This window comes from Mastigoproctus giganteus, chromosome 11 (assembly GCF_048544385.1).
Source record: "Mastigoproctus giganteus isolate SK-2022 chromosome 11, ASM4854438v1, whole genome shotgun sequence".
Taxonomy (NCBI): Eukaryota; Metazoa; Arthropoda; class Arachnida; order Uropygi; family Thelyphonidae; genus Mastigoproctus; species Mastigoproctus giganteus.
Window position 1 is genome coordinate 73368798 of NC_143585.1, and position 27558 is coordinate 73396355.

Here is a 27558-nt window from a genome sequence, read left to right on the forward strand (position 1 = left end):
GCTCTCTTAATTCGTGCAGCAGCACTAATTGCCTAAATGCCAGAAATGTGAACAGTGCGTACCGAGTTAATTCTCTCCTAATCCGTTTGATATGTGAAAATTTTCTTCGCTCAACGGAAACTATTTTAAATGTAACTTCTAAGGGGAATTCAAAATTCGCTATAAAAGGACTGAGTAATTTAGAATTATAAAAATGGTTATACAGTTTTATATAGTAAATATCTTAACAATAGACAATAAAAAATGCAAATTTAGTTAAATAATTTTAAGCTTATTTGAATAGTAGGTAAACATGTCAAAAAAATTTACAGAATATTACAAATTTCGATGTGCATTGCATCCAAATGGGGGCACCTCCGTAGCCAGGTGGGAAGAAGCAGCAGTGCGTAGCACACACTTCTTGATTAGACCAAATACAGAGGATGAGGAAAGGTCAGGGAATGACCACCGCATATCCCGGAGCCTAAGGATATGGCCTTTGTTGCTAATGCTCCAAATAACAACAACAACAGCATCCAAATATCACACGTCACTGTTAATAAAGGTGCCGGTATACCATACTGTTGCGTACCGTCCCAAAAAAAGCACTGGTTGTACTACAACTCAGGATAGTGGAGAATGAAAAAGGCTTTGGGTTAATTTTACAGTCTCTCCACAGTTCTCTGAGCACTGTGGAGAGGTCACTTTGCTATTAATGATATACGGATTTTCACAGCCTGGATAAAGAGGTGATTATCCCATTGTACAAGGCAGTAGTAAAGCTATATCTTGATTACTTCAAAATGGTTTTCTCTTCATTTTAGGAAGGATGTAAATCTGTTAGCACTGCTGCAGATAACAGCAACAAGATTAGTCAGGGGCACAAAATCTTACTCTTACCAAGAAAACTTGGGTTTTGTAAATTTCAACGTTTGGAAACTAGCCACCTGCATGGAGACCTAATTGAAGGCTTTAAATAGGTTGAGTAAATTAAACGCTGATAGTATCCTTCCTCTTTCTTGGATGATACATACAAAGGGACATAAATTGACAATGTTGCAGGATAGATGTGCAAAAATTTGAATTTGGCCAGAGAGTGATTTTTGGAACAAATTCCATCTGGTGGTGTGCAAATGGGTACTTTGAAGAAATTTAGAGAAAGATTGTACAGTTTTGGAGAAAACTCGCACCACATTCATTGTTCTGTCTGTGTTCCCCTGCAGCAAAGATAGAAAAAGGAACACAGTGCGAGCAGTTTTTAGCATTAGCATTAGCATTAGTAGAGGCATTTGATGCAAGAAAGCAAGCTTATGCAGCATCAGCCAAAAAAAAAAAAAAAAAACCACTTCCACTTCACCCTTCTGTTCGTTCAAAATACCTGTCCAGCTGAGCCTTAAACTTATTTAGGCTATCAACTTCCACGACAAGGGATGGAAGTCTGTTCCACCAACCAACCACCCGCTGGCTAAAGGCAAATTTCCGCACGTCTATCCTACATCTGTCTTTCCTCAATTTGAATTTATGCCCTCTCAGGTGATTATTCTGAGCGAGAGGAAGAATCCCATCAGCATTGAGCATGCTCAAACCATTCAAGGCCTTATACACCTCTATCAGATCACCTCGCTGGTGCCTAGTCTCCAGACACTGTAATTTGCAAAACTTAAGCCTTTCTTCGTAAGAGCACCCCTTTGTTCCATTCACTAATCTTGTTGCCCTTCTCTGTACTCGTTCCAGCAGCTCTACATCCTTCTTGAAATGAGGCCTCCAGACCTGTATACAGTACTCTAGATGTGGCCTGACCATTGCCTTATACAAGGGAATAATCATCTCCTTATCCCTGCTAGAAAAATTCCTATATATCATTGACAATACACCATGAGCTACTCTTGCAGCCCGTCTGCACTGCTCAGAGAACTTCATATCTGCCTGCACAACCACCCCCAGGTCCCTTTCATTCTCTAGCACTGTCAGTGTAGTACCACAGAGTTGATACGTTGCTCTGGGGTTGCTGTTTCCTATGTGTAGTACTTTACATTTGTCAATGTTAAACTTCATTTGCCACCTCTCAGCCCATCTGCTCAACCTTTCCAGATCCTGTTGCAGCAGCATAGTGTCAGTAGTGTCCTTGACAACCCTGCCTACCTTTGTATCGTCTGCAAACTTCGACATTAAGCTTGATATACCCTCATCAATATCATTTATGAATACAGAAAACAATAATGGACCCAACACTGAGCCCTGAGGGACTCCACTAATAACATTAGTCCACGACGAGCAGTGTCCATTGATTACCACTCTCTGTCTTCTCCCCCTCAGCCACCCCTTTATCCACAGCAGCAATTTGCCTCCAATGCCACACTGCTCCAATTTGTGCAACAGTATCAAAAGCCTTTCTAAGATCCAAGTATATAATATCAAAGTTATTCCCTGCATCCAGTTTCTTTGTGACTGCATCATAGTATCCAATCAAATTGGTCAGGTATGACTTCCCCTTAACAAAACCATGCTGTGTCCGAGCTATAGCTGAAGTCTTGTCTAAATGATCCTGCAGTGCTTCTTTAACTAGTGCCTCCATTAATTTTCCTGGAACAGAAGTTAAACTCACAGGTCTATAATTACTTGTGTCAGCCTTTGATCCTCCTTTGTGAATTGGGGTGACATTTGCACATCTCCAGTCTGTGGGTACCTCCCCTGAGTCCAAAGAAGCTCTCATAATTATGGCTAAGGGTTTGCTTACTTCCTTTGCTGCCTCCTTTAATATAACTGGATAGATCCCATCCACCCCGGGTGCCTTTCTTGTATTTATCTTCAACAATTTCTCCTCCACTTTACTCTCAGTTATTACAAGATTCTCTAGCTTACTGCTAGAGTTGAATACACCTCTGGCTTTCCCCTCGCTAAATAACTCCTCATGTGTGAATGTCGATGCAAAATATTCATTTAGTTTGTTAGCTACCTGAGCAGGATCATCAACAGTTGACCCATCGATATCAAGTGGACCAATATGATTCATCCTCTTCCTTCTAGAGTTTACATAAGTAAAGAACTCTTTGCTGTTTTTCTTTGCATCCCTTGCCAAAGATTTCTCGTAATCTGCCTTCGCCTGCCTAACCTCCTTTGTAACTTGGTTGCAGATCAACTTGTATCTATCATAGGCTTCTGTATCATGTGTTAATTTGTATGTATCCCATGCATGTTTCTTCTCTGCCATATGCCTCATCAGTTCATCTGACATCCATTTAGGCCGAAACCTTTAACAATATTTCTTAGTTATAGCTATATAGTTTCTCTTAAACCAATTTAATACCTGCATAGAATAGTATCTTGCTTCTATATTTGATTAAGGATTGGACAAATTATGAGAAGGGATAGATAAATGGTATTCATAGCTGGCCACTAGGTAGTCCACCAGACTGAACTTATTGGTAACTCTCTAGGAGGTATGTGGATCAACTAGTTTATAATCTTGCAGTTTCTGCTCTGCCAGCTAGTGACTGAAGGGAGTTCAAGTAGTATGTATGCAGTGGACCTTGTCAAGACAAAGATCTGGTTATATTCTTTTTGTGTGTGTACACCATATCCATAAATTTCATTAATTCATTCCACATTTTTCACTCCCCTCTCTTTTACTTTTTTTCCTGAATGCATCACGAATAGTTGAACTAATTGGGAACAAACTTATCTCCAAAGACTTTCTCATTAATTTCACAAATATACAGTTTTAATCTTAATGTTGTCTGTTTCCATATACAGTCTGCCAAGTCCAATTTAGTTTTTCATAATCAAGTCTCAATTATTGGTTGTCTTAACCACTACTAGTTCCTGAAGAGGATGACAGATTTCTGCCTTTCAGACAACATTGCCCCATTTTGCCCCATTGCAATTACCTCTACTCATTCCAAAGTAATGCAGAAATCCATCAGCTGTCAATTCTTAAAGTATCTCAAAATCTTCCATCTTTTCAATTATCACCACTATGGATTCCATCAATGTCTGTCCACTGGTGATATTGGCATATGTTACAAATTTGATGGATAAATGTGGTGAAACTTGAGCAGTTGCTCTTGCCATCTCTAAGGCTTTTTTTCGTCATGTTTGGTATAAAGATTTTTACAAGCTCCCATCTTATGGCCTGTTTAGAGATTTTTGCAATTGGGTATTCAGTTCCTTTCAGAATACTTATTGTAGGTGATGGTAGATGGCACTCTGTGTTTTAACTTCTTCACTAATTCTGTTATTTCTCAAAGTTCAGTTCTTTCTCCTGCTCTTTTCTTCTTGTATAATAATGACCTTTTTTCACTGACTAGGAAAAATGATTCATATTCCACCTTCCGGCAGGAGAAACCTTGTCCTGTACAGCCTCAAATTCTCGAATATCCGCCACCAATTCCTTAAATGCTGATCTCAGGGTAATTCTTCAATGTGGCAAAGAATACATAATTAACTTTTAATCCCTCTAAAAAAAAAAAAGAGTACTGCTCCTTTTCTCATCTCCAGTGACACTTTGATTTCAAAAAACGATCACATACCTCTACTAGGAATTACTCCAACTTCTAATTTGTTTTGGCATAAACACATTACAAATATTGCTTCCTCTGCATCCAAGAGATTTACATCCTTCCTAAAATGAGGTTTCCAAATCTATATGCTAAATGCTATGAGGATTGCTTTATACATTGGGATAATCACCTCTTGTCCCTGCTGGCAAAGTTCTTGTTTATTAATGACACTATTCTAGTTTATCTACATTGCTCAGAGAACTTTGCCTGCTGGCAAAGTTCTCTGATTATAAAATTATAGTTACTGCTAGATTTTTATTAGTAGAGGCATTTGATGTAAGAAAGCAAGCTTATGCAGCATCAGCTAAAAAAAAAAAAAAAAAAAATCCCATCTCACCCCCTTCGTTCGTTCCAAATCCTGTCCAGCTCAGCCTTAAATTTGTTTAGGCTATCAACTTCCACAACAAAAGATGGAAGTCTGTTCCACCAGTCAACTACCTGCTGGCTAAAGGCACAATTCTGCACATTTATTCTGTAACTGCCTTTCTTCAATTTGAATCTGTGTAAGTAACCTCAGGTTCTTAATCTGAGCAAGAGGAAGAATCCCATCAGCATTCAGCTTGCTCAGCCCATTCAAGGCATTATACCCCTCAATCAGATCACCTTGCATGTGCCTATTCTCCAGGCTGCAATTTGCAGAACTTAAGCCTTTCTTGATAAGAGCACCCCTTTGTTCCCCTCACCAATCTTGTTGCCCTTCTTTGTACTCGTTCTAGCAACTCTACATCCTTCCTAAAATGGCCCTACAGACCTGTACACATTACTCAAGGTGTGGCCTGACCATTGCCTTGTATAACGGGATAATCACCTCCCTGTTTCTGCTAGCAAAATTCCTATATATCATTGACAAGACTCCATGACCTGCACTGGCAGCCCGTCTGCAGTGCTCAGCGAACTTCATATTTGACTGCACAATTACCCCCAGGTCTTTTTCACTTTCCATTTCCCTGAGTGTAGTACCACATGGTTGGTACGTTTCTCTTCGGTTATTGCTACCCATATGCAGTACTTTGTATTTGTCAATGTTAAACTTCAGTTGCCGCTTCTCAGCCCATTTGCTCAACTTATCGAGATCCAGTTGGAGTAGCATACTGTCTTTACTGCCATTAACAACCCTGCCAACCTTTGTATCATCTGCAAACTTGGACAGTAAGCCTGATATACCTTCATTGATAAATACACAAAACAGCAATGGGCCCAGCACCAAACCCTGGGGGAATCCACTAATAACATTAGTCCACGTAGAGCAGTGTCCATTTATTATCACTCTGCCATCTCCAACCGAACCATCCCTTTATCCATTGCAGCAACTTGCTCTTTAATGCCATACTGCTCTGATTTGTAAAAGCAACAGTATCAAAAGCTTTCCTGAAATCCAAGTATATGATATCAAAATTATTTTCTGCATCCAGTTCCTTTGTGACCATATCATGGTATCCAATCAAATTGATCAGACAAAACTTCCCCTTTACAAACTCATGCTGTGTCTGAACTATTACTGCAGTCTTTCCTATTTGATCCTGCATCACTTCTTTAACCAATGACTATTATTTTCCCCAGAACAGAAGTTAAACTAACAGGTCTATAATTATTTGTGTCACCTTTTGAGCCCCCTTTGTGAATTGGGGTTACATTTTCACATCTCCGGTCCATGGGGACATCCCCTGAATCTAAGAATTCTCTCATAATTATGGCTAAGGGTTTGATTACTTCCCTCGCTGCCTCCTTCAGTATAACTGGATAGATTCCATCTGCCCCAGGTGCTTTTTTTATGTTTAACTTGAACAATTTCTCCTCCACTTTTCTCTCTCTTATTAAAAAATCATTTAGCTCCCTGTTAGAGTTTAATAAACTTCTGTCCTTGCTTCCTTACAGAATTCCTCATATATGAATGTAGATGCAACATACTCATTCAGTTTGTCAGCTATCTGAGCAGGATCATCAACGGTTGAACCACCAACATCAAGTGGAACAATCTGATTCATCCTTTTCCTTTTAGAGTTTACAGAAGTCTTTGTTGTTTTTCTTTGCATCCTTTACTGAGAATTTCTCGTAATCAGCCTTCTCTTGCCTAACCTCCTTTGTGACTTGATTATAGACTAGCTTATATCTGCCATAGGATTCTCTGTCACCTGATAATTTATATGCATCCCACGCATTTTAGTTCTCTGCCACGAGCCTCATCAGTTCATCTGACATCCATTTAGGTCTAAATCTTGAACAGTATTTTTTAGTTGGTATAAAAAGCCTAGTAGCTTTCAAGATTACTTCCTTGAAGGCTTCCCATATAGAATTTGCTGTTTTTAACATCATCAGTTGATCCCACTGTCTAGAATTTAAAAACTGTCTGTTTACAGGCTCTGAAAAAAACGATAAGTGTTTGCTTTTTATTTACATAATTGTTATTTTATATTGTACTTAATACGTAGTCTTATAGTTCTAATTACGCTGGTTATTTTTATTTTAATTTATATAAACAGATTTGTAGATATACATAATACTTTATAAAACCGTTATTTCGTTCGAATATTGCAGGCATTGTTTTTGTATATAGTGATAGGGAATTCAAATTTTTAATTGAGGTAGCTAGGTAGCTCTAGTGTATAATTATAGAAACAGTAATATGCTTCACTGTTTCTATTAGATAGCGTACTATTGACATTTAATTTAATTTAATTTATTGATCTTATTAATTTAAAATATCATGCCCCAAACTAGAGCAGCAAGGCAACGGGCACAAAGTGGCAGGAGTGCTGTGACTCGGGGGAGAACTGAGGGGGGCGATTCTCCAACGCATCACAGCCTAAAAAAATGTGCAACTTGTGAAATGTTTGCCGAACTATCTGGAACGGAACATGATATTGCCATGGGGGATGTCTTTGTGTGTGCGCGCGCGATGTAAGGAGTGTAAGGAAATCAGGCGACAACTCAGCGTTGTTATGGGCCTATATAAGAGTTTGAAGGACAGGGTGGATGCCCTCGAAAGATCTAAATTGAGGGACCCATCAGGCTCTCAGCTGCCCACATCAACGCCAGAGCTTGCACTTGGTCATCACGCAACACAGCGGCAACCCTCAAGGCAGATTGCGCTGGTCCCAAAGGAACTAGTAGTTGTTGGTGACTCTATTGTCAGGGAAACGGGAAACATCCTTTGTAGAAAGGATAGATGGAACAGGACCAGGGTATGTCTGCCAGGGGCAAAGGTTGATGACGTTGTAGAGCAGATATCATCTTTTAAGGGCACAAAAGGTGATATAGTTGTACACGTTGGCACTAATGATATTAAGAGTAGGAGACCGGCAGAATTACTTAACAAGTACAGGTCACTGATGAAAAAAAGCCGTGAATTAGGGTTGAATTTGAAAGTGTCTGCAATTCTGCCCAGACACGATAGGAGGGAGTATATGATGAGAGCCTTGTCGATCAATTCGGCCCTGGAAAGATTGTGCAAGGCTCAAGGGGTAGAATTTTTTGCAGCCTGGACTGTACTTGTTAACAGGACAGACTGCTTCTACAGGGATGGGATACACTTAAATAGAAAGGGTGCAAGAATATTTGCTGATGCTATCGAGGCAGTGTTAGGTGGGTCGGAAAACTGATAGCTTGGGGGAATACAAGGACTAATAGTTTAACAGTAGCCGTAGGCAGAGGTGAAGGTGATTCTTGCACAACTTTTATTAGAATAAGTAGCAACCTGGAGCGAGGGGTGTTGGGGGTTTCAGGGACGGATGTCAGTCATCGTGAAACAGGTGGGTATATGGGATGTGTTAGAGTGGCTGGGAATAGGAATAGGTGCATGTATACTTGCATGTATACCAATGCTAGAAGTATAGTAAATAAATTTGATGAATTTGAAGTGTTGGTCAAGACATCAAAGGTGGATATTGTTGGGATATCAGAGACGTGGTGTCACACAGATATGAGGAATGCCGAATTGGAATTTGGAGAGTACAATGTGTACAGAAAGGATAGACAGGATAGGAAGGGAGGAGGTGTTATGCTGTTAATAAAGAAAAACATAAAATCAAAAGAAGTGCATCCAGTTGATATAGATGAACAGTGCACTCTTGAGTCAGTTTGGTGTGACATAAGCACTGCGAAAGCAAAAATTAGAGTAGGACTGTGTTATAGGCCTAATGACTCGAATGAGTACAATGAATAATTGTACAGAGAAATAGAGTGGGCTAGTAACTCGGAATGTCTTATAATGGGGATTTTAACTTCCCAGATATTGACTGGAACTTGTGGGTTGGGCACTCACACACTAGTCAGACTTTTGTGGATTTATTAGATGATTGTTTTCTGCCGCAGCATGTTCGAGAGCCAACCAGAGAAAGTAATACTCTTGATCTGGTTATCAGCAGTGATCATTCATGTATTAGGAATTTGCAGATAAAAGAAACACTAGGTGGCAGTGATCACAGTGTACTGACGTGGGATTTACTTAAAGATTTAATTACCATCAGGGGTAAAGGAAAAGGTTTTTGCTTCCGTAAAGGCGAGTACAGTGGTCTCCGACAGTTTTTAAATTCTGTACAGTGGGATCAACTGACGATGTTACCAACAGTAAATTCTAAGTGGGAAGCATTCAAGGAATTAATCGTGGAAGCTACTAAAAGTTTCATACCTATTAAGAAATATTGTTCAATGTTTAGGCCTAAATGGTTGTCAAATGAACTAATGAGACTCGTAACAGAGAAGAAAAATGCATGGGTTGCATATAAATTATCAAGCGACTCAGACGCCTATGGCAGATATAAGTTAATCTGTAATCAGGTCACAAAGGAGGTTCGGCAGGCGAAGGCAGATTACGAGAAATCCTTGGCAAAAGATTAGCATTAGCATTAGTAGAGGCATATGATGCAAGAAAGCAAGCTTATTCAGCATCAGCCAAAAAAAAAGAAAAAAAAAAAAAAACAACCACTACTCCCATTTCACCCCTCAATTCGTTCGAAATACCTGTCCAGCTGAGCCTTAAATTTGTTTAGGCTATCAACTTCAACAACAAGCGATGGAAGTCTATTCCACAAACCAACTGCCCGCTGGCTAAAGGCGAATTTCCGCACATCTATCCGACATCCGTCCTTCCTCAATTTGAATTTATGCCCTCTCAGGTGATTATTCTGAGCAAGAGGAAGAATTCCATCGGCATTGAGCATGCTCAAGCCATTCAAAGCCTTGTACACCTCCATCAGATCACCTCGGCGATGCCTAGTCTCCAGGCTCTGTAATTTGCAAAACTTAAGCCTTTCTTCGTAAGAGCAACCCTTTGTTCCATTCACTAATCTTGTTGCCCTTCTCTGTACTCGTTCCAGCAGCTCTACATCCTTCTTGAAATGAGGCCTCCAGACCTGTATACAGTACTCAAGGTGTGGCCTGACCAATGCCTTATACAAGGGAATAATCACATCCCTGTCCCTGCTAGAAAAATTCCTGTATATCATTGACAAGACACCATGAGCTACTCTTGCAGCTCGTCTGCACTGCTCAGAGAACTTCATATCTGCCTGCACAATTACCCCCCAGGTCCTTTTCATTCTCTACCACTGTCAGCGTAGTAGCACAGAGTTGATACGTTGATCTGGGGTTACTGTTTCCCATATGTAGTACTTTACATTTGTCAATGTTAAACTTCATTTGCCACCTCTCAGCCCATCTGCTCAACCTTTCCAGATCCTGTTGCAGCAGCATAGTATCAGTAGTGTCCTTAACAACCCTGCCAACCTTTGTATCGTCTGCAAACTTGGACATTAAGCCTGATACACCATCATCAATATCATTTATAAATACAGAAAACAACAATGGACCCAACACTGAACCCTGAGGAACTCCACTAATAACATTAGTCCACGTTGAGCAGTGTCCATTGATTACCACTCTCTGTCTTCTGCCACTCAACCATCCCTTTATCCATAGCAGCAATTTGCCTCGAATGCCACACTTCTCCAATTTGTGCAGCAGTCTTCCATGCGCAACAGTATCAAAAGCCTTTCTAAGATCCAAATATATAATATCAAAGTTATTCCCTGCATCCAGTTCTTTTGTGACTACATCATAGTATCCAATCAAATTGGTCAGACAAGACCTGCCCTTAACAAACCCATGCTGTGTCTGAGCTATAACTGAATTCATGTCCAGATGATCCTGCAGTGCTTCTTTAACCAGTGCCTCCATTAATTTTCCTGGAACCGAAGTTAAACTAACAGGTCTATAATTTCTTGTGTCAGCCTTTGATCCTCCTTTGTGAATTGGGGTTACATTTGCACATCTCCAGTCCATGGGTACCTCCCCTGAGTCCAAGGAAGCTCTCATAATTATGGCTAGGGGTTTGCTTACTTCCTTTGCTGCCTCCTTTAATATAACTGGATAGATCCCATCCACCCCGGGTGCCTTTTTTATGTTTATCCTCAACAATGTCTCCTCCACTTTCCTCTCAGTTATTAGAAAATCATCTAGCTCACTGCCAATGTTTACTTCACCTACGACATTCCCCTTCCTGAATAACTCCTCATGTGTGAATGTAGATGCAAAATACTCGTTTAGATTGTTAGCCACCTGAGCTGGATCCTCAACTGTTGAACCATGAACATCCAGTGGACCAATCTGATTCTTGAGTTTAAATAGGTAAAGAACTCTTTTCTGTTTTTCTTTGCATCCTTTGCCAAGGATTTCTCATAATCTGCCTTTGCCTGCCTAATCTCCTTTGTGACTTGGTTACAGACCAACTTATATCTATCATAGGCTTCCACGTCACCCATTAATTTGTATGTATCCCATGCATTTTTCTTCTCTGCCATATGTCTCATTAGTTCATCTGACAACCATTTAGGCCTGAACCTTGAACAATATTTCTTGGTTGGTATGTAAAGCCTGGTAGCTTCCAAGATTAGTTCCTTGAATGCTTCCCATTTTGAATTTGCTGTTGGTAACATCATCAGTTGGTCCCACTGTATAGAATTTAAATACTGTCTCAGACCAGCATAGTCTCCTTTACGAAAGCAAAAACCCTTCCCTTTACCTCTGATGGTAGTTACCTCCTTGAGTAAATCCCACTTCAGCACACTGTGATCACTGCCACCCAGTGGTTCATTTATCTGCAGATTCCTAATGCATGAAGAATCACTACTGATAATCAGATCAAGAGTATTACTCCCTCTAGTTGCCTCCCGAACATGCTGGTGGAGAAAACAATCATCCAATAAATCCACAAAAGCCTTGCTAGTGTGTGAGTGACCAACCCACAAATTCCAGTCAATATCTGGGAAATTAAAATCCCCCATTATAAGACTCTCTGATTTACTGGCCCACTCTATTTCCCTGTACAGTATCTTATTATACTCATCAGAGTCATTAGGCCTATAGCACACTCCTACTCTCAATTTTGATTTACCTATGCTTATGTCACACCAAACTGACTCAACACTGCACTGTCCAGCGATGTCAACTGGCTTCACTTCCTTGGATTTTATGTGTTTTTTAACTAATAGCATAACCCCTCCTCCCTTCCTATCTTGTCTATCCTTTCTGTAGACGTTGTACTCACCAAATTCCAGTTCTGCATTCCTTATATCTGTGTGACACCACGTCTCTGATATCCCAACAATATCTGCCTTTGATGTTTTGAGTAATACCTCAAATTCATCAAATTTATTTACTAAACTCCTAGCATTAGTGTACACGCAAGTATACATGCACCTGTTTCTATTCTTAGCTACCCTAACACAACCCATGTGTTTACTTGTACCGCAATGACTTCCAGCAGTCTCTGAAATATCCTGCATCTTGTTTTTCAGGCTTCTGCTCATTCCAGTAGAAGCAGTGCAAGAATCTCTTTCACCTCTGCCCGTGGCTACTGTTAATCCATTAGTCTTTGTCTCCCCCCAAGCTAGCAGTTTTCCGACCCACCTAACACTGCCTCGATAGCATCAGCAAATATTCTTGCACCCTTTCTATTTAAGTGTATCCCATCCCTGTAGAAGCAATCTCTCCTGTTAACAAGTACAGTCCAGGCTGAAAAAAATTCTACCCCTTCAGCCTTGCACAATCTTTCCAGGGCCGAATTGATCGACAAGGCTCTCATCATATACTCCCTCCTATCGTGTCTGGGCAGAATTGCAGACACTTTCAAATTCAACCCTACTTCACGGCTTTTTTTCAACAGTGACCTGTACTTGTTAAGTAATTCCGCTGGTCTCCTACTCTTAATATCATTAGTGCCAACGTGTACAACTATATCACCTTTTGTGCCCTTAAAAGATGATATCTGCTCTACAACGTCATCAACCTTTGCCCCTGGCAGACATACCCTGGTCCTGTTCCACCTATCCTTTTTACAAAGCATGTTCCCCGTTTCTCTGACAATTGAGTCACCAACAACTACTAGTTCCTGTTGGACCAGCGCATTCTGCCTTGGGGGCTGCCTCTGTGTTGCAAGATGACCAAGTCCAAGCTCTGGTGTTGATGTGGGCAGCTGAGAGCTTGATGGGCCCCTCAATTTATTTCCTTCGAGGGCATCCACCCTGTCCTTCAAGGTCTCATATAGGCCCATAACAACGCCGAGTTGTCGCCTAATTTCCTTGCACTCCTTGCATCGTGCACACACAAAGACATCCCCCATGGCAGTATCATGTCCCGTACCCGATTGCTCCGCAAACATCAAGCAAACAGTGCATCTTAAAAGGCCGTGATTCAGGGGGCAACCGCCCCCCTCAGTTCTCCCCTGAGTCACAGCACTCCCATTAACTTGAGCCTTTTGCTTTGCTGCTCTGGTCAGAGTCATGATTTCGATTTAAATGTCAATAAAATTACAATTTCAGAACAAAATTAAAACCTTAAACTTGTATCTTAACACAGTTATAACGCTATATTTATTTTTCGGTATCGAGTGTTATCTACGAGTTCCCTTTATATAACTTCCGTATCAAGTATGTATTAATTATTTGCTACGTTTGTACTCTAAGTCGTTATATATATATAGTTAAAAGTACAATTTAATTGACAATGAAGTTTAACAAGATTAATAGATGTACTGATTAATTGACAATATTATATTATGCACTATACTATACAAAGCTAATGCTATCGAATTCCGGATATGCTGTATCGCGCTTCAGTAACGAGTGTTATCTACGAAATCCCTTTATATAACTTCTGTATCAAGTTATGTATTAATTATTTATTTTTACTAATTATTTATGTTCCGTAACCTAAGTGGTTATATGTATAGTTAAAATTACAATTTAATTGCCAATGAAGTTCGACAAGATTAATAGATTTTACTGATTAATTTTCACGTAGCAATGGCGGCCGTTTATGAACGGTAAACACGTGGATTTGATACCCTTTCCGATACTAAGTAATACCTACAAAATCTCTATCTAAGTTATTTTAACTTTAAGTACCGTAAATAGGAATATAAAGCTACTCTAGAAATAAGTTAATATGTCAATTTAAACTAATAAAGCAGAAAATAAATCAGAAAAAACTTCTCTATTCCAAGAGCGGCAGAAAGGCACGTCCGCACAGGAAATCCTCGACCTCAGACGACCTCGACCTAGATGCTAAGAAAAACAGCAAGGATTTCTTTACTTATATAAACTCTAAAAGGAAGGGGATGAATCTGATTGGTCCACTTGACATCGATGGTTCGACTATTGATGATCCTGCTCAGATAGCAAACAAACTGAATGAGTATTTTGCATCTACATTCACACGTGAGGAATTATTAAGGTTTGAAAATGGCAGAAGGTTATTAAATTGTAGCAGGGTGCTTAATGATCTTGTAATAACTGAGAGCAAAGTGGAAAAGAAATTGTTGAAGTTAAACGTAAGAAAAGCACCTGGGGTGGATGGGATCTATCCAGTTATATTAAAGGAGGCGGCAAAGCAACTAAGCAAACCCTTAGCCATAATTATGAGAGCATCCTTGGACTCAGGGGAGGTTCCCACGGACTGGAGATATGCAAATGTATCCCCAATTCACAAAGGGGGATCGAAAGGTGACACGAGTAATTACAGACCAGTTAGTTTAACTTCTGTTCCAGGTAAAATAATGGAGTCACTGGTTAAAGATGCATTGCAGGATCATCTAGACAAGACTGCAGCAATAATTCAGACACAGCATGGGTTTGTTAAGGGAAAGTCTTGTCTGACAAATTTGATAGGATATTATGATGTGGTTACAAAGGAACTGGATGCAAAAAATAATTTTGATATCATATATTTGGATTTCAGGAAAGCTTTTGACACTGTTGCGCATGGAAGATTATTGTACAAATTGAAGCAGAATGGTATTAAGGGTAAGTTGCTACAATGGATAAAAGGATGGTTAAGTGCGAGAAGACAGAGGGTGGTAATCAATGGGTGCTGCTCTTCTTGGACTAATGTTATTATTGGAGTCCCACAGGGTTCGGTGTTAGGTCCACTGTTGTTTTGTATATTTATCAATGATATTGATGAAGGTATATCAGGCTTAATGTCGAAGTTTGCAGATGATACAAAGGTTGGCAGGGTTGTTAATGACAGTAATGGCAGTGTGCTACTGCAACAGGATCTAGATAATTTGGGCAGATGGGCTAAGAAGTGGCAACTGAAGTTTAACCTTGACAAATGCAAAGTACTGCATATGGGTAGAAGTAACCCCAGAGAAATGTACCAACTGTGTGGTACTACACTTAAGGTGGTAGAAAATGAAAAAGACCTGGGAGTAATTGTCCAGTCAGATATGAAGTTCTCTGAGCAATGCAGACAGGCTGCCAGGGCAGGTCATGGTGTTTTGTCAATGATATGTGGGAATTTTGCTAGCAGGGAAAAGGAGGTGATTATCCCTCTGTATAAGGCAATGGTCAGGCCACGCCTTGAGTACTGCGTACAGGTCTGGAGGCCTCATTTTAGGAAGGATGTAGATTTGCTTGAGCGTGTACAGAGAAGGGCAACAAGATTGGTGAGGGGAATGAAGGGATCCTCTTATCAAGAGAGGCTTAAGTTCTGCAAATTGCAGTGGCTGGAGACTTAGGTACCTGCACAGTGATCTGATTGAGGCATATAAGGCCTTGAATGGGTTGTGCACGCTGAATTCTGATGGGATCGTTCCACTTGTTCAGATTACGAACCTAAGGGGGCATAAATTCAAATTAAGAAAAGACAGATGTAGAATAGATGTGCGGAAATTTGCCTTTAGCCTGCGGGTGGTTAATTGCTGGAACAAACTTCCATCTGTCGTTGTGGAAGTTGATAGGTTGAATAAATTTAAGGAGGAACTGGACAGGCATTTGGAGGGAATGGTGTGATTTTTTTTTTTTTGGCTGATGCTGCATAAGCTCATACATTTGCTTTCTTGCATCACATGCCACTACTACTACTACTACTACCGCTGTAGTCACCTTTATGAAAACAAAAACCCTTCCGTTTACCCTTGATGGTAGTTAGATCTTTGAGTAAATCCCACATCCGTACACTGTGATCATTGTCATCTAGTATTTCCTTTATCTGCCAATTTGTTATGCATGAATAATCACTGCTGATAATCAGAACAAGAGTATTACTTCCTCTGGTTGCCCCTCGAACATGTTGTTCTAGAAAACAATCATCCAGTAAATCCACAAAACGTGAGTGACCAACTCACAAGTTCCAGTCAATATCTGGAAAGTTAAAATCCTCCATTACACAACATTCTGATTTACTGGCTCACTCTATTTCTCTGCACAGTTGTTCATTGTACTTAATAGAGTTATTAGGCCTATAACACACTCCTACTCTCATTTTCTCTTTCCCAGTGCTTATTTCACACCAAACTGACTCAACATTGCACTGTCCACCACTTCCTTAGATTTTGTGTGGCTTAACTAACAGCATAACCCCGTCTCCTCCCTAACCTGTCTAATCTTTTCGTACACATTGTACTCCCAAATTCCAATATATCTGTATGACACCATGTCTCTGATATCCCAACAATATCTGCCTTTGATGTCTTGATCAGCACTTCAAATTTATTAACTATATTCCTAGCATTGGTGTACATGCAAGTATACATGCACCTGTTCTTACCCTAACACCGCCAATGTATTTACATGATGACTTCCAGCAGCTCTTGAAATCCCTAGCAACCTGCGCCTCTGTAGCCAGGTGGGCAGGAGCAGCAGTGCGTAGCACATGCTTCTTGAGTAGACCGGGGTTCGAGCCCGTGACCACCAAATACGAAGGATGCGGAAAGGTCAGGGAATGACCACCGCATATCCCCGGAGCAATATGGCCTTAGTTGCTAATGCTCCTAAAAACCAACCAAACAAACAAACCCTAGCAACCTACTCTCTAGGCTGCTGATTACAATAGAATCAGTACAAGAATCACTTTCGCTTCTGCTTGTGGCTACTGTTAACCTTTTAGTCTGTGAATCCCCCCAAGCTAGCAGTTTTCCAACCCACCTAACACTGTCTTGTTAGCATCAGCAAATACTCTTGCACCCTTTCTATTTAAGTGTATCTCATCCCTGTAGAAGCAGTTTCTCCTGTTAGCAAGCACAGTCCACTCTGAGAAAAATTCTACCCCATGAGCCTTGCACAATCTCTCCAGACTGAATTGATTGACAAGGCTCTCATCATAATGAGTGAGTCCTGTCATGTCTGGGCAGAATTGCAGACACTTTCAAATTTAACCCTAACTTGCGACTTTTATTCAATATTGATCTGTACTCGTTTAAGTAAATCTGTGGATCTCCTACTCTTAAGGTCATTAGGGCCAACTTGTACACCAAAATATCACCTTTTGTGCCCTTAAAAGATGATATCTGCTGTACAACCTCATCAACTTTTGCCACTGACAGACTTACCCTGGTCCTGTTCCACCTATCCTTTTTGCATAATATATTCCCCATCTCCCTGACAATAGAGTCACCGACAATAACTACCTCCTGTGGGACCAACGCATTCTGCCTTGGAGATTGCCGCTGTGTTTCCTGATGCACAAGAGTGAGCCCTGGCATTGAGTTGGGCAGCTGAGAGCTTGTTGAGCCCCTCATATTAATTTCTTCGAGGGCATATACCCTATACCTCAAAATCTCATAGATGCCCATCAGAATGCTGTGTTGGCACCTAATTTCTTTCCAGTCTCTGTACCTAGCACATACAAAGACATTCTCCATGGCTAGATCATGTCCTGTTCGAGAGAGAGAGAGAGAGAGAGAGAGAGAGAGAGAGAGAGAGAGAGAGAGAGAGAGAGAGATCTGCAAACATGTTGCATTTTGTACATTTTTTTAGACTGTGATGCGTTGGAGAATCGCCCCCTTTGGTTCTCCCCCGAGCCACAGCACTACTTTGTGCTCGTTGCTTTGCTTCTCTAGTCTGAATCATGATTCCGTTTAAGCTAGCAGATTTCTTATACAGTGCTACATATTTTGCTATCTAGTTTTGCATATGCTATTCTGTATTGTATAACAATGGTGGCAAGTTACGTATGGTAAAATCAACAGACACCAAGTATTAACTTTCAAAATCGCTATCTCAATTCAAAATGAACCAAGGAGTTTGACTAGGATTATAAAGCTACTTATAGAAAATTAATATAACAATTAAGTCAATGAAACGGTTAAATATAAATAACTTAAATTCATATGATGAAAAAATTAAATTCATATGAATGAAGGAATCAGCCAATTATATTTTATTAGAAATTGCAGTAGTATTAAAACGTTGTAGTAACATAAAACTTATGGTTAGGGTATTCAGATAAAATTCAAATAAATTTGAGTATTCAAGTAAAATTAAGATACATAATAAAATGAATACAGTAATGAACTAGGTAACATTTAGATTCATATACACGAAAAGGTTCATAAGTTTCTAGCCTCATAGAAGGAAAGTTGTGAAAACTCATTTATTTTTCAACATCCCCCCCCCAATCCACTAGCTTTGGTTACCCACTCAATTAAAATTTAGAAGATTCTGCTGAAATTCTGTAGAGTGCACTGGCCCACTTTAATGAAGCTGTGCTGAATATTTATTAAATATGTATCCACAATTGTTACATCTATACTATAATTCTAGGTCTCTTTTTGAATTACTTCAATAAACTTCAGTTTATCGTACAAGCAGGAGGTGAATGTCATGCATGAAACAGTACTATTGTCATTATATTGCCACCTCTAGAAAACATCCAGCTTGTTTTTATGGGGGGAGATTTACAATAATATGTTGATTGGCAGTAATTGAAAATTAAGCTGAAATTTAGCTTGAATTTATCTTAAAAATTTAACCATCTTTTATATATTATACATTGTACAACAGTGTTTGTTCCAATTTACTGGCCCCTGGGGGAATTGCTCACCCATGGATTTGCCACTAGTTGTTGTGTGCTCCTTTGAGCACAGCTAGTCAGAGAAAATACCAATATGATAACATTCTGTAAGTAATTGCTATACCAGATGCCATTTATGAAGTGAACAAGCTGTAAAATGTCTCCTCAAATGATCATGGAGGAACATTGCTTCATCCATAACAAAGAATCTCATTAATTTGGAATTTTTTGTCATTTTCTTCGAAGAATTTTTTGTCATTTTCTTCGAAGAATTTTTTGTGTAGTTTTTCAGAACAAACAAAAATTCTTTTGAACAATTACACAAAACAGTGTTATGTGAATGAAATGGTTGTCAGAATGTGGATACCAAAAGTTGAAAATGCCTGTGCACAAACAGATGCATGTGAATGCGAGTCTGCATACTCATAAATCAGGCAGCAAGTCTGTGCATCAGCAGTGCAAGACTGTAGATTTACATCATAGTCTTGTAAATCTGTACTCTGACCTGTGAGAAATTTTCTGCCCATGTGATTTTTTCAGCAATAGACTATAGACTTATGACATATGAGATTATGTGTGGCCAGAGGAGTTTATAATTTTATTGTAACTAATTGAGTATAGCTGATATATCATGCAACAGACTGTGCATTTTTGTGACAGTGTATGAGTTCAATCTTATATTGAGTTTAATGTGATCCATGTGTGTTAGACAACCATCCTGAACAGTGTAAATGTGAAAAAAAGTGTTGACACAGATGTTGACATAATGCTAATATAATGATGACGATATACTAGTAATTGAAAATTAAGCCTGAAGTTTTAACCAGCTTTTATATACATAATATATGTATGGTACTATACAACAACTTAATATAAAACAGACTAAAACATGCTGCCACAGTATAAAGTTGTACTTTATACTGGGGTAACATGTTTTATTCCTTGATAACAAACAATAGTTAACTAAGTTAAAACTGTATCTTTTTCATATTGTATTTTAATGGCATGTTGCTAAAATGAGAAATAATTTCATTGCAAGAAAACTGTTACAGAAGTTATAAATGATGGTACTTACAAATACTGAATATCTGTATGGAAGTCATTACTAAATCTATTTTAAGTGGTCACCTTCAGTGTTTAGACTTGTCTTTGGACAAGTCTATTTGTGTGTTCAGTACTTTAGAATAGTGTTTGTATATGGTTGATTCTGAATTGGGTTATGAAGTTTCTGCTATTGGTAGACTTGCCTAATGTTAATGCAGCAATGCTTCAAGTGTTGAAGAAGAAGATTGTGTAACTGATCAGTTCATTACTTGTAGTACTGTCTGTAATGAACTGGTCATTGTGCTTTAATATGCTGGTGACCTACTCTATTACCTAAAACAGTGAGATGATTTTGTACTGCCCCACAAATTTAAGTTGCACAATTTTTATTCATTTAAGGTAAATGAAACAAGGAGACAGAAAAAAATTGGTGATAACCAGTTAACAATTTTTATCATCCTGTACTTATAAACATTATGTAAACAGTGATTCTATATAATTTACTTTATCAGAAATTATTGTAGAGTATTTTAAATTACTGTAAAGAACATGGCATCAATAAATTTTTCATTATTTGTGGTGCTGTCTGGGTCATCCATGCTTTCCCTTCATTGAATCAGATAACTGAGAGTAAACTGTGCCTAACAGTTCAGTAAAAACAAAATTATGCTATGAATACATTTGGCATCTGATGTCATATTTCACAGTGCCACCTAATAAAAACATGAAGGAATTTTAAATTTTTTAAAAAATATATAATTTTGTATGGGTAATTGAGTTTAGCTAAGAGTAAAGTAGATTTAGTGTTATTCTGGATTCTTATCCATAACATTGATCTGTTTTTCTTGAATGAATGTTTGTATATTTATCTTGAATAATTATTTTAAAGCAGTGATTCTTAAACTTTTTTATTTTGCAACTCCTCTTGGTTGTCTGCTTTTCTGAACCACCATCCCTCTACCAATAAGGGTAAGAAATGTAATTCCCAGTATAAAAAAAAAAAAAAAAAAAAATTTTTTTTTTGACAGTTACCATAATTCCCCCCCATCCCCCCAAAAATGTTTCAACCTACATTTGAGAATAGCTATTTCAGATCAATTTTTATTATTCTGAAGAGGATGTTATAATAAAAATATTTTTAAATAACATATTATGTAAAATAATCTGAACTAAATGCTCATTGTTTGAAAATTTTATTTACAGAGATCTAAGTGATAACCGCTTGTATACAGTTAATAGTTCATCATTTTTGCCATTAACATCTCTAAGAGAATTGTAAGTAATATTAATTTTAATTTTGTTATAGAATATATTTTTTACCTACTATTAATTGTATTTATTTATCACATTCTCAAAAAGTGATTTGTGGAAATCAGAATGCAGTGACAACATTTGACCCGACATTTCAGAATTTTGGAAATCTTGTAGATGCTCTCTGTCTTCTAACTTCTCCACTAATGCTGGTGTCCCTCAAGGTTCAGTTCTTTCCCCCACTCTTTTCGTCTTGTATGTTAAGGATCTTCTTCCATTGACTGGAAATCCTATCCATAGTTTTGCTAATGATAGCACATTGCATTCCACTTTCCAGTTTGAGAAATCTTGCCCTGCTCAATCAGCTTCAACTTCTCGAATATCTCCTACCAATTCCTTAAATGCTGATCTCCAGGTAATTCTCCACTGGGGCAAAGGCAACTTAGTTGATTTCAATCCTTCTGAAACTCAGTCTTGTCTTATATCTCTCCAAAAAGGATTCTTTTGCTCCTATGCTTATCTTTGGTGACACTCCGATTTCTAGGCAAGATGATATATCTCTTTTGGGGATTACCCTGACTTCTAATCTCTCTTGGCACAAGCACATTACAAATATTGCTTCCTCTGCATCTAAAAAACTTTGTTTTCTCTTTCGCTCTTGGTGTTACTTTTCTTCAAAACAGCTGTTCACTCTGTACAAATCGCAAATCTGCCCTACCATGGAATATTGTTTCCACATCTGGGGTGGTGCCCCCAAAACCTCTCTCTCAGACTTCTGGATTCCATTCAGAAGAGGGCAGTTAGGTTAATTAATGACTCCTCTCTAACAGAGTCTTTCCTCTTGCTGTCTCATAGACGTACTATTTCTGCTGCATGCCTTTTAAATGGATACTTCCGTGCTCACTGTTCTTCTGAATTGGCTTCTATAATTCCCGCTCTCTCTTTCAAAACAGTCCGAACACATGCTGCCACCAGTGAACATCCATTTACTGTCCAACTTCAAACTCACAGAACCAACTTTTCATCTTCCTAGTTTATTCATTCAACTGTCGTTTTCTGGAACAACCTTCCTTCATACGCATTTCCTGAAAATTATAGTCTACAGAAGTTCAAGTCTAATGTCAACAAATATCTTCTTTCATCTTCTCAACCTCCAACCCAAGCATGGTACTAAGTACTATAGGTTCTAACATCTCTCGTGTTTGGGGGGCTTCATAAAAAAAAAAAAAAAAAATTAAGTAAAAGCCTGACTTCCTTGCATGTTTTGTCCATTACTAACACCAGCATGTATTTGAATGATCAAGGTATTAAAAATTCTTTTCATATATATTTAATAATACTAGGTAAGAAAAAAAAAAAAATTCTAGCAGATCGACAGTCAGTGATTTTGCCTAAATCGATAGCTTTATTTCAAAAATGAAATTCAAAATTTTCTATCGCACCAAACTTCAGAACTATGGTATGCTTATATTACTATATGTTCTTTAAGGACTAATGAATATATAAATGAAAAGTCAATTTTCTTGTGAATTTTAAAGGAGAAATTAGACATTCATACAATAGTAGGATAAAGTTTTGATAAATAGTGATGAAATCCAAATATATAGTACATAGATGCTCATATATCTATTTCATAGAGTAAAAAGATATGTGGAGGTCCTAAAGTCTCGAAACTTTAATATTAGACAGTTGGACAGAAAACTTGAATAGTCGAGACCCGCTAATTTTTCGTAAAATCGGACAAATGCTAATAATTTATTGTAATTTTTCCTTGTAGAGGATCTGATCTCATTATGGATTTAAAATAAACTTTGTGGAATTTTTTTTGAAAAGAGTAGTTCTCCCTTTATGCCTACAATTACTCCCCATTCAAGGATTTAGGACAAAAGCTGGATTTTTCCTTTGTCCTCCTTCCAAATAATTGCAATTTCAATGCCTTCTAAATTACACCTCACCCGGATGCAGCCGTTCCTGAAGAAAACCCCAGGTAAGAGTATTCTTCTGCCTCAAAATAAAATATATAATATTCCTCTAAAATTTCCAAAAATAGCCCAACTTACCCTTTTCAAAAAAAATCCACAGAGTTTATTTTAAATCCATAATGAGATCGCAGATCCTCTACAAGGAAAAATTACAATAAATTATTAGCATTTGTCTGATTTTACGAAAATTAGCGGGTCTCGACTACTCAAGTTGTCTGTCCAATACCTATTTCATATGAATTAAATATTTTAGAAGTGGGATGATCACAGAACATTCCCACATCTAAGATATAGGATTTTATTACACTGGTGTTTAAAGAAAGTGCATCCTCCCTTAAAATTGTAATTGTTTTCCGAATAACATAAGTATATGGCAATATTTTTTATAGATTGCATCAGATAAGATTGACACGCTTAGGTGATGACATAATATTGCACCAGCTGTTACTTTCAGCTGTATAAGCATGCTCTGCAAGAGTTGCAGTCATTCCTTGCTTGTGTCAGGATGGCGAGTTACATGCAGTCGACGCCATGAAGTAAGAGTGCTATTGTTGCTTTTAGTGAGAAAGGATGTTCTTCCCGTCATATTGCTTATAGAGTTTCTTGTAATCAGTCGACAGTAAGTAGATTTCAGAATACTGGTTCTGCTGATAGGAAAAAAGGAACCGGATGCAAATGAGTCTCTATGCCAAAACAGGATCGTGTTTTGAAGCGCTTGTGTCTTAAAAACGATAAAGCTTCTATGTCTGAGCTGAAAAGAGAATGGGAAGAACATACAGGAGTGGTAGCAAGTGTAGTGACAGTCAGAAGACACCTTTTCAAAAATGGACTTGTAGCCCGTCGTCCTAAGAAGACGGCCCTCCTCACACAAAAGATGAAAAAGGGCCAATTAATTTGGTGTGAGGAGCATGTCAAATGGACCCCCGAGCAGTGGGAGTCAGTTATTTTCTTGGATGAGAAGAAATTCTACCTGCAGGCTCTGATAGGAGACAAACGATTCGCCGTAAACGTGGTGAAGATACCATCCAGACTATGGTGTCTACGGTGAAATTCCCTACCAGCCAAATGATATGGGGGTACATTTTGTATCGTGGAGTAGGTCACCTGCAGTTTATAAAAGGTTCTGTAAATGCCAATAGATACCTGGCTATATTGGAAGGCAGATTGCTGCCAACCATTAGAGATCATTTCAAACTTGCCAATAGCTGCATCTTTCAGGATGACTCTGCTCCTTGTCATCGGGTAAAAAATGTAAGTAGGCACTTCTGTAGTTACTTTAGCTTCATTTCTGCATTATAGGTTTGACAGTAATGTGTTTACATTTGTTATAGGTGAAAAAATGGTTGGAAGAACGGTACATTACCTGAATCCTATAGAGAACTGTTGGCATCGTGCGGAATCGGCAGTTGCCAGAAAGAAACCAAAGGCCCTTCATGAACTTCGGGAAGCCATAATTCGTGTTTGGAACCATGAACTGTCAGTTGATTATCTTCAGAATTGATCTTGTGAATGCCTGGACGGTGTGCTGCTGTCATCAGGGCCAGAGGCAATTCAACTAAATATTAGTTTGCACCTGGTAAACTTTTCATTTTGTTTTCCATTTAAAAGGATAAACTGAAGCAAATAATTGTTGTATAAAGGTTGCAAATGCTCATTTTGGAATATTTTGAGCGCACCTGTCAAATATTAGTTATCTTTGCCTTAACTATTAACAGATATCTTTTGTTTATATTTCTATTTGTGATGCTAGTCATTAATGTAGCATACCAATGTGAAAAAGAGTTAGAAATGTGAAATTCTTATGTGATGCTGTGCCTCCATAGCCAAGTGGGCAGGAGCAGCAGTGCGTAGCACTCACTTCTTGATTAGACCGGAGTTCGAGCCCGTGACCACCAAATACGGAGGATACAGAAAGGTCAGGGAATGACCACCGCATATCCCTGAAGCAATATGACCTTAGTTGCTAATGCTCCTAAAAACCAAATAACAACAACCTAAGTGATGCACTTTCTTTGAACACCAGTATATATTGCTATTTCTGCTTTTTTGTAATTTCAGTATTAAAGAAACCAAAGGGAACTGGATGCTTTAATGTGACAAGCAGAAGAATTGTGATAAAACAACCTGACTCTTTACATTTTTTTGCATATTGTTGAAAATGAAGCAGAATTATCAGGGAGAACTATTGTCAGGGAATTGGCAGAATGTTAGGGAATTGAAATTTAAAATTTCAGTGGATATGGTAAATTTCTGTTCCCTTTGCGTTAATTATGTTTCAATTTTAACAGATATCAGAATACTAATTGACAGAATAGGGGTTATCCTGACATATTACCTACCTTGTGGTTCCACACTTACTGGAGAATACTACAGAAATCTTTTGAAAAAGTCACATGATGCTTTGAAGGTGAAAGGGTGCAGAATGTTAACCAGAGGTGTCCGTCTTCTGTCAGACAATGCACTAGCTCATATGGCTGCTGCCACCACCAACTTTGTTGCCCAGTGCCCTTTCGAACCCTATTCTCCTGACCTTGCACCGTCGACTTCTTGTTTCAAAAAATGAAGAAACCATTGCATGGATGGCACTTTGATTCGTCTCAGGAAGTCATTAATGAAGTAATTCGTGGTTTCAGGCAAAAAGTGCAGACATCTATGATGAAGGCATTAAACATCTGATCTATAGATGGGAGAAATGTGTTACTATATATATGGAGAGTACATAGAAAAGGATTAAAGCTCCTGTGAAGTTTCACCTTTCCAGGGCTATTATTTCTAGATAAGGGTACAAACTTTTTGATACCCCCCTCATATATATATATATCTTCTTTTCCCATTAAGTATGCTGCTTGTTGAGTTAGGATAGATCATCCTCTCTTCTTTCTTCTTCTTAGCCTTCCTTTATGCTCCTAAAACTATTATTTTTTTACAGATGGTACAAAATCTGTTGGATAAAGCAATGCTAGTACAATGCTAATTCTTGGATGAATACTAATTACATAATGGGATTGAATGGATACACTTTGTTTACATTACAATTTGGGTTAAATGCATGTAATAAGATAAAAGAAAACCAGTACATCCCCAAATAAGAAGACGATATTAAATTACTTATTACCTAATATTACACAAATACTAATTACTACTTAGTTTAAATGGATATACTTTTCTTGCACATTAAGTAGCAAGTTAATCTGCATATTACAAATTGGGTAAATGCATATAATAAGATAAGAGGAAAACAGTACCTAGTTTTCTAATAAAAGAAAGCCTCTTTCAGCAGATGATTGCTAAACTGTCAAAAGACCATCCTAATGTAATAGTAGACAGACGCTGAAATTTTTCTAGAGTATATATATATATATGTAGTTTATTTACAAAAGCTGAACTTCTCTGGATGAAATTTAATTTAAGTGATGCATAAAGAGATGTTGAGGTTATTATTGTTCCAAAAAAAATGTAAAGATGAGTTTAATTTTTAAAATTTTTATATTGATTTTTGGCAGTAATTTTAGCATAATACTGGGTAATAAAGTCAAAATAAGAAGAAATCAATATTTAAAAGCATATATGTACAAAATTTTTATTTTTACAAAAACTTCAAAATTTCATAAAGAAACTTGCTCCACAGAGCCTACCAGGGCCGTTTTAAGAACTCTCAGGCCCCTGGCGAATTTCCAAATGTGGCCCCTATTCAGTTTAAATTTTGTTTTAAATTTTTTCTGGGTCTCTCTTAGTTGCATTCCTAACCCTAAGCGAGGCCCCCATTAGGCTGAGGCCCCTGGCATCGGCTGGGTGCACCCACGCGTTAAAATGGCCCAGGAGCCCACTAGGTGGGAAAAGTGTTGAAACTTCACTATGGAGACCCCACCTACGTGAAGCAAATTCATGTGAAAGAGTTAATATGGAGCTAATGCTAATTATTGGTCTGTGTTAAATAGAGGGAACAAGTCATCAGCTAATAAGGATAGGTAGTAAGTAATATTGGATGTTTAGTGAAGATAATAATGAAGGCACTACAGTAAACCCTTGATTTAACGGACTGGACAAATAATAATACAGTAATGTACATATTAATCTCGACCATATTATTTTTATTTTAGGTTATACAAAATTTCAGTGTTATTATTAATTAAAAATTAATAATAATTACCTATTTCAATTTTTGTTTTGATAATTACCTACTTTTATTTTTATAATCAAATTCATGAAATTATAGTTATAAAATTGTTTTTTATTCTTTCTGAAAACGTGTTCAAATAGCTGTTTTCCCAGATTACAGATAACATATAAGAGCAGGTGGTGACTTGTGAGCTGAACATGACTTTGGACAATAAACTGCAGGCATACGGACTCACTTTGTTTCAGTTTCAGTCTGCCTCAAGCTATTGTGCGATCAGGTTGTATACAGAGTGTTTCTGTGATTTCTGAATTGACTTTATTTATTAAATAATTTT

At 38.1% G+C, this 27558-nt stretch overlaps 1 protein-coding gene across 1 annotated transcript in view; it reads left to right on the forward strand.

The window, feature by feature from the left end:
* The window catches only part of LOC150078125 (uncharacterized), a 281371-nt gene that overhangs the window by 51952 nt on the left and 201861 nt on the right, over positions 1 to 27558 (forward strand). The window contains exon 3 of the mRNA XM_090384470.1: positions 21075 to 21146. Coding sequence (XP_090240596.1) covers positions 21075 to 21146 — 72 coding nt within the window. The remainder of the gene's footprint in view (positions 1 to 21074; positions 21147 to 27558) is intronic.